This window comes from Nestor notabilis, unplaced genomic scaffold (genome assembly GCF_000696875.1).
Source record: "Nestor notabilis isolate BGI_N333 unplaced genomic scaffold, ASM69687v1 scaffold27864, whole genome shotgun sequence".
Taxonomy (NCBI): Eukaryota; Metazoa; Chordata; class Aves; order Psittaciformes; family Psittacidae; genus Nestor; species Nestor notabilis.
The window spans coordinates 1,194-9,487 of NW_009926424.1; the positions used below are offsets into that span (position 1 = coordinate 1,194).

General features: G+C 53.2%; 1 protein-coding gene across 1 annotated transcript; it reads left to right on the top strand.

Moving 5' to 3' along the window:
- Positions 1 to 220: 220 nt before the first annotated feature.
- Positions 221 to 8,291, top strand: PCIF1 (PDX1 C-terminal inhibiting factor 1; the record flags this gene model as incomplete). Its single annotated transcript, XM_010013533.1, has 15 exons — positions 221 to 344; positions 497 to 621; positions 1,083 to 1,220; positions 1,611 to 1,741; positions 1,970 to 2,124; positions 2,353 to 2,500; positions 2,700 to 2,783; positions 3,500 to 3,599; positions 3,815 to 3,977; positions 5,021 to 5,193; positions 5,639 to 5,725; positions 6,217 to 6,401; positions 6,824 to 6,917; positions 7,104 to 7,279; positions 8,060 to 8,291. Coding segments are annotated over exons 1-15 (2,115 nt in total), but the record flags the coding sequence as incomplete, so codon positions are not given.
- Positions 8,292 to 8,294: the final 3 nt, after the last annotated feature.

Here is an 8,294-nt window from a genome sequence, read left to right on the forward strand (position 1 = left end):
TCCCTGCCTGACACCACGCCGAGCTCAGCATTCCTAACAGCTAGCTGCATCTGGGACAATGGGCATTATCGAGGACTTGGGTGCTGTGTGTACTGGTTCAAACCCTGTTTTATTGCCAGAACGAACTTGTAGTGCTACAGCTGAATGGGCCAAGTGCATCTGGGATCTCTCCGGCTGTAACATGGATTTTACGTGTTTTTTCTAGTGTGGTTGCTGAGAAATGGCCAATGAGAATCACAGAAGCCCTGCGGAGGAAGCGTCTCTCATGAGTCACTCACCTGGCACTTCCAACCAGAACCAGCCCAGCTCCCCCAAACCTCTGCGACTGGTGCAGGACCTGCCAGGTACAACTCTGCTCTCGGGAGGGCTCAGCACAGGGTTCTTGAGAGTGAAGGGAGGCTGCTGGGGAGGAGCTGGAGTGATGCGTGGCTCAGACACCTGCAGGGCAGGGCTGCTGTGGAGGATGCTCCTCTCCTGACTCTCGCTGTGTTCCCAGATGAGCTGGTGCAGGCTGGCTGGGAGAAGTGCTGGAGCAAGCGGGAGAATCGCCCGTACTACTTCAATCGCTTCACTAACCAGTCTCTGTGGGAAATGCCTGTCCTGGGGCAGCACGATGTCATTGTAAGTGCACACTCATCTCCAGCGGCTCTGATGACGAGGGGATGTTCTGCAGGGGCAGGTGCCGTGGTCTTGTGGACTTCAGATTGCACTCGTGAGAGGGTCTTCTCTGCCTCCAGAACTCCCTGTGAAGTCCATTGTCTGGCTTGGTCCCAGTGAAATGTTTCTCCTTCTGGTGCACACTCAGGTGGTGCTGTTGCAAGGGCAGTGCCCTGCTCAAAGAACACTCACCCTGGGGGACCTGTGATGCGTTTTTCTCAACTAAGTCCTAAAAAAGGCATTTACAGGCACAGGTCTAGAAGGGAATTTTTTAGCTTCGTTCAGGTGTGAGCACTGGTGTCCTTAAGTCCATCCATGGGAGCCTGGGGCAGTGAAATGGGAAGTGAAGGGCTTATTGTCTTTGTCTGGGACTCTGGTGACAGCTGGTGAGCTAACACGTGCTGTTGTTGTTTGGGTGCTCATAGTCAGACCCTCTGGGATTGAATGCGGCTCCGATGCCACTGGAAGGTGGGATGATAGATACTTCTGTGGAGAGCAAGCAGAGGAAGAGGAGATTCTCTGAGGAGGTTCCACCGAGCGGCAACAGTACGAAAAAGCCCAAGGTGGGTCTGGTGCTGTGAACCAAATAGGCTTAAGGACATTGTTCCAGCTGAAAGGTAGGGGGTCTGGAGCTTGGATCTGGGGTTTTGAGCTGTGCAGGGTCAGGCCTGAAAGTGCAAGAGCAGAAGCTCCTGCCAAGTTATCATTTCTCTCCTATGGCCTGAGGCTGACCATGGGAGCTGGGAGATCACTGAGAAGGAGTTGGGAGATCAGAGACTGGGACTGAAGCAGAGTGACTTGCACGTCCATGTTAACATGCAGCAGCACAAGCAGAATGTGCTGTGGCAGTTTTGGGGGTATCCCGAGTGCTGCTGAGTGTGACCATTGGCTGCACTGGCTACTTCCCCTTTACCTGTTTCTGTGGGGCAGTAACTCATCTTTTACACCTCCAGGCTGACGTCCCAGGGAGTCTGGCTGCTCAGCCAGTCCCCAGCTCTCCCAGTATTCCAGGAACCTCTGTTCTGAAGGCATGGTGTGTTTCACCTGAAGATAAACAGCAGGCAGCTCTCTTACGACCAACTGAGTGAGTTGTCTTCTGCCCTTTTCTTGGTGGTAGATCAGACACCCAGTTTTCCAGACATCTTTGAAGAAGAACCTGAGGGATGTAACGCCCCCTATATCATGGCAAGGAGTCTGGATAGTTCAATTTCCTGGCTGGTCAGACAGTCCAAGGAAGCATCTTTAGAAGTAATATTTGATAATTCATTAGCCCGTGATCTGGCCACCCTGATGATATTTTCTTCTCCCATAGAGTATATTGGGACCTGGATATTCAGACAAACGCAGTGATTAAGCAGAGAGCACCATCTGAAGTGCTTTCTCCACACCCTGAGGTGGAGCTGCTTCGATCCCAGCTCATTCTCAAGCTGCGGCAACATTACCGCGAGCTCTGCCAGCAGCGAGAAGGTGGGTTCCTGCTGGGCTCCCCTTGTCACATCAGTCTGCAGTACTGTGGTGGTCGTCCTTCTGGTTCATGTCTGTCTTGTCCTGTGATCTCCTTTTGTGCTGGTTTTACTCTCTGTGACATTGTTGGTTATGTACTCACCAGGCAGAATTCCAGTGTGATGATCCTTATCAGAGCTTCTGGGCACACCTTTGTCATGTTGATTAGACCCGTTTCTTGTGTTTCTCCAGGGATTGACCCCCCAAGGGAGTCCTTTAATCGCTGGATGTTGGAGAGGAAGGTGGTTGACAAAGGGACAGATCCTCTTTTACCGAGTGACTGCGAGCCAGTAGTGTCTCCTTCCATGTTCAGAGAGATCATGAATGACATTCCCATCAGGTACTGCTCAAAGCAGGGCATCTTGCTGGGATGCCTTTGGGTTGGTCTGGTCCAGTGATTTATTTATCTGCCTTGGTTTTGTGCTCTTGTGTTTTACTCTGGGGATGAAGGAGGGTGCTGGTGATGTAAGTCTGGGGAACTGGACCTGGCCTTTGTGGCAGCTGTGGAACTGATGCATCTGAATTTAAACTCCCCTCAGGTTGTCCAGAATCAAGTTCCGGGAGGAGGCCAAGAGGCTGCTCTTCAAGTATGCCGAGGCTGCGAAGCGGCTGATCGAGTCCAGGTGGGCTTTCTCTTACGTTGCTGCCATGCTCAGAGGAGAGAAGAAAGTTACAGGGGCTTTAGAAGGAGCTGCTGCGTCCTGTTATTCAGCATTGGTCATAATCTTACTGAGGAGAAGTAAGGTTAGGAACATACAGAAGAAAACCAGTAATGCTGGAGGCATCTCTAGATCGAATGTTGGGAAGCTGAGTGTATGCAGAGACAAGTGAGAATCTGTGAAATGCTGGACATGGAATGTCTTTAGTCATTCATCTCTGAGAAAAAACTAAGAGTGCTCAAGCACTCCCGGCTATTGAAGAGCAACAAGCTTAGAGTGGTATTTTATTATAGCATGTGGGATTTCTTTGACAAGTTCTACCACAGGGCAGAGTTGAGGAAGATGACAGCCAGTGGGGAAATGGAAAGCTTATTAATGGGGTGGTTTTCACAGAGCCACAAGCTCTGAGCAGCAGCTGCATTTGCAAATGAGAGGCAGGGTCAAAACGGGTCCTTTCCAAGATAGATGAGTGCTTTCTCTGCCTCTCCCGTGCAGAGGACAGCAGGCAGCTGCACTGTCCTTTGGCAGTCCCTAGTTGTAGAGACATCTGGAAGCACTTTCCAGAGGAGGCCTGGAGGGAGCGTTGGCAGCCGTGTGCCCACGCTGGCAGAGCCATGGTGGTGGATGGATGATGTTGCTCTGCAGCCATGGGTTAACTTCTGCTTCTCTGTTCCGTGCAGGAGTGCTTCACCAGACAGCAGGAAGGTGGTGAAGTGGAACGTGGAAGACACCTTCAGCTGGCTGCGACGGGACCATTCTGCCTCCAAGGAGGACTACATGGTCAGTATCCCCCTGCGTGGGCAGCTGAGCACAGGGAGCCTGGGAAAGGATGGGAAAGCCACAGGAAAAGCCTTTATCTGACATAGTGGGGATGGATGAAGGTCCTTCTGGAGAAGGCTGCGACTGCTTTCCTTTGCTCTGTGAATTGGGAGTGCTGGAGGCTCCGCATCCCTCTGGTGGGATGTGTGAGGGCCTCTGGTTCTCTGGTTCTGCAGGACCGCCTGGAGCACTTACGCAAACAGTGTGGGCCCCATGTGTCTGCTGCAGCAAAGGACTCTGTTGAAGGCATCTGCAGTAAGATTTACTACATATCCCTTGAGTACGTCAAGCGGATCCGGGAGAAGCATCTTGCCATACTCAAAGAGAACAATATATCTGGTACGCAGTCAGCTCTGAGGAGCTATTGGGCTACTGCACCACAGCACAAACACCCTCTGGCTTGGCCCCGCTCCAGCAGCATTATGTGTTGGGGGGGCTGTTCTGAGACCACGGGGCTGAGTTTTGTAGTCAGAAGTAGCCAGTCCAGCGTAGGTCTTGGCTCACTCTCACATCGTGAGTGCAGAGGCAAAGTGCCTTCCGTCAGGTGCTGTGGCCAGCTCTGATATCAAGTATCATAAATTATGATTCGTCAGGATGAAGCAGCTTGTCAGGAGCTGACCCCAGTGCACAGGGGGCTAGTTCATTGCCCTGGATCACACCTTTTTGGTGTACTTCTGCATGAATTCCTGGGGACAGCTGACAATGCCTTTCCTCTGCACCATTCTTCTTTTCCTGGCAAATCTTTTCTCTCTTGTTTCTTCCTAGTTTATGTCTGTACTTCTGCCTTTGGTCACCTTTTCCTTCTACCATGGTCCCTGCTGCTTTCATCACCACCATTCCATAGTTTTCCTTTTTGGGCCCTGCCTCTCCTCAGACTCCCTTCAGATCCCAGTGTGTGCCTTTGGCCGCTTGTTTTTGCTGCTTGTCTTCCCACCTGATTGAATCCCTCATTCCTTCTAACTAACCTTTCCCATGAGCTCCCTGCTGAAGCTGCTGCCCCCGATGGGTAACCAGAAGCTAGCAGGAAGATTCCTTTGCCTCCTGTGCTTGACAGCCTGGGAATGTTTATTGTCTTAACAAAGAGAGTGTTTTACTTGTCTGAATGTGCCTCATGATGCTGGGGTGGTTGTGTGCAGCCTCCAAGTCTGTCTTAGAGATGGATCCTTTCTGTGCTCTGGCAGCGGGTGATGGAATTAAGTTGGGGAATCAGCTCAGAACCTAGGGAGCTGCCTATGAGATCTGTGGAGGATCACCACGTGCTTCTGGGGGGACCACCTGCTCTTCAGCCCTGTTCCTGTCACTGCGTGTTTGGAGATGGAGGGAAAATCTGTCCCAGATGTCCTTGGATTCTAACGGGCTGCCTCTCTCTTTGCTGTCCATAGCTGAGGTGGAAGCTCCCGAGGTCCAGGACAGGCTGGTGTACTGCTACCCAGTGAGACTGGCCATCCCCTCCCCTCCGCTCCCCAGCGTGGAGATGCACATGGAGAACAACGTGGCGTGTGTGCGGTACAAGGGGGAGATGGTCAAAGTGAGCCGCAACTACTTCAGCAAACTGGTACGTGCTGAGCCCCGGGGCCTCACAGCCTCTGGGGGACGTGTCCCCCCCTGTCCTGCCAGGAGAGGGACGGTGCAGGGGGATGGGAGGGCTGCTGGACACTGCCCTGATAGCAGCAGAAATGAGGAGAGCTGCTCCCCCCTTAGTCAGGGTCAGGCTCCTGCTGGGAATAGCCACAAGGTGACCCCTGTGTGTGTGCTTTGGACACGAGCTGTGCTGCAAGAATGGCGGTGCCCGCAGCGAGGCAGCTCTTGCTGGAACACTCGCTGGTCCATGCGAGTCGAGAGCTTGTGGTTCGCTCCCGTGGTAAGAGCAGATGTGCTGACAGGCCCCGTGCAGGGCCCCGCCTGCTCCTGCTGCTCTGAGCGTGCCTCTCCGAGGCGTGTTCGTGTGCTCTTGTCCGTGTGGATTCTGGTGGTGGTCAGTGCTGGGCTTTCTCTTGCAGTGGCTTCTCTACCGGTACAGCTGCATTGACGACTCTAGCTTTGAAAAGTTCCTGCCCAGGGTTTGGTGCCTTCTCCGTCGATACCAGGTACCGTCTCATCACAGCTGTGTATCAGAAGGCCTCAGTAATTGTGGGAAACTTTATGTCTTTGCTCTGAGAGAGGTCCGGAGCCTAATGCAAAAGGGGGTTTAAACTGGGTCTGTTGTTTGCTCCCGGTGTTTGGCGATAGGACTGTGGTCAGGGGAGTAATTGTGATCTTGACAAGAGACCTGAGTGGGAGTAGAGATATTTATGAAAGAAGCCTTCAGTAGTTCTTGACTCTGAGGCCCAGATGAAGGTTCATGGGGGATATATGTGAGAATTGACACTTGGTTTGTGGGGCCTGAGTTGGATGAAATATCTAAAGAGCGTTCTTGGGTACATGCAGGGGACCTACACGAATTTGAGAAAGGACGAGGGGGCCCTGCATACCTAGAGGAGTGGGTGCATGGACGTGTGGCCCTGGGTCCGTGGTCAGTGAAGGGAGCAGCAGGAACAGCGAGTGCAGGCACGGCTCACCCAGGGTTTGCTCTCCTCAGATGATGTTTGGTGTGAATCTGTACGAAGGAACTGGTCTGCAGGGGTCACTTCCCGTGCATGTCTTCGAAGCCCTCCACAAGCTCTTTGGAGTGAGTTTTGAATGCTTTGCCTCGCCCCTGAATTGCTATTTTAAACAGTACTGTTCGGCCTTCTTGGATACAGACGGGTATTTTGGATCCAGGGGGTGAGTCCACGTTTGGTGCCGTGTTTCTGTGTGGGTGCGGGGCTGGTTCACTGGTGTCTGCTCAGGAGGGTGTGTGGCTTCAGGGCTGCAGGAGGGCAGTGAGTGGGCACAGGCTGGCTGTGAAGCGTTGGACTGGCTAAAGGGCTCTGGTCCTGCAGTGATGCAGTTTGTGGGTCTGCCAGCACTTGTCCCTGTTCTGGAGAGTGGAGACCCAGGCCCTCAGTCAGCTTCGATCAGCAGTCACCTGCAGTGAGGACTGGCGGAGTGAGTCCCCAGGGACCAGCTCTGCTGGTCAGGCTCTATACTGCCAGGGATTTGGGCTTTCCAAGAGTATGACTGCCTTTCCTGAAGAAACATGCTTTTTAAGGAGTAAAAATTGGAATTCCAGCCTCTCTGACAGGGATCTTTGCCTTTTCCTCCAGCCCGTGCCTGGATTTCTTCCCTATAAGTGGCTCTTTTGAGGTAAATCCTCCGTTCTGTGAGGAGCTGATGAATGCCATGGTCTCTCACTTTGAGGTACGTCTGCTCATGTGTGGAGCTGCATCTGTCCTGTCCTCCCCACTGCTCCCGCAGCCTCACAGCAGGGCTCTGATGCGGAAGGTGAAGGAGGGTGACCGCTGCAGCAGTGCTCTAGAAGCAGAACTGTTTCCTGTCCACCATTGTGCAGCCAGCGCTGAGATTGTTCATTTTCTCTTTGGCTAGAAACTGCTGGAGAGCTCCAGTGAGCCTCTGTCCTTCATCGTCTTCATCCCTGAGTGGCGGGACCCTCCTACAGCAGCCCTGATCCGCATGGAGCAGAGCAAGTTCAAGCGGCACCAGCTCAGCCTGCCAGCCTTCGACCACGAATACCGCAGCGGGTCCCAGCACATCTGCAAAAAGTAGGCCTTTTCCTGGCATCCTTCTGGGAATGCGGATCTGAGCTGTGTGACAGAAGTGTCCTAAGCTGAAATCAGTGGGAACAGGGAGCAGGCAAGGACAAAGGCAGGGCTCAGCCCCATGTGTGAATTTCATGTTGGTTTCATGACTGTTGAGGTATTTCACCACAGAAGGCTTGTGAGTGGTGTCTTCCTTGGCACAAATGCAGCTTGATCCGGTCCTACAATGGGGTGTTGCGGGGGTCGGCTGTGCTCCACCTCCAGACAGGTCCAGGGAGCAGCTGAGCAGCAGTTCCTCAGCTACCAGATGCTGTAGTGGTTTGGAGTCACTCGGGAAGCAGAGCAAGGGGCAGGTGGGATCTTGGTGCTCAGTGGAGCAAGCTGGCAGTTGGTCTGCTGCTGAAGCAACAAGTTCAGGCAACAGCTTGTTTAAACAGCAAGTGCTCAAACGGTGAAGTTCTCTGTACCTGGTTAAGACTGACACCCTACCATGACAAGTCTCCTTCTGCAGAGACAGTGATGTCCCCTGCACATGCTGGTAGAGAGCTACGTGGCTGTGCAGCATCAGTGCTTCTCTTCTGAAAGTTCATGAGCCTCTACCTTTACTCAGAAGTGCCTGGCACTGCACTGTGCCCACTCTTCTCCTGAAGATAATGAGAGAAACAGAGAGATAGGATATACTTGTCCTGGATGTGGCACAAGAAGAGGAGGGCAGGTGCTGGGCAGTGGGTCTGGGTGGATTCTGAGTCGGAGATGCTGAGTGCCTGTTGTCTTCTCTTCCAGAGAGGAGATGTACTACAAGTCTGTACACAACACGGCCATCCTCTTCCTGCAGAACAGCGCGGGCTTTGCCAAGTGGGAGCCCACACCAGAGCGGCTGCAGGAGCTTGTTGCAGCCTACAAGCATTCAGGCCGGACCCTCAGCTCCTCGTCCTCTTCCTCCTCCTCCTCCTCCTCCTCCACAGTGGACAAAGAGCGGGAGCTGGCCCGAGAGCAAAGCAGCAGCCGGGAGACTAAT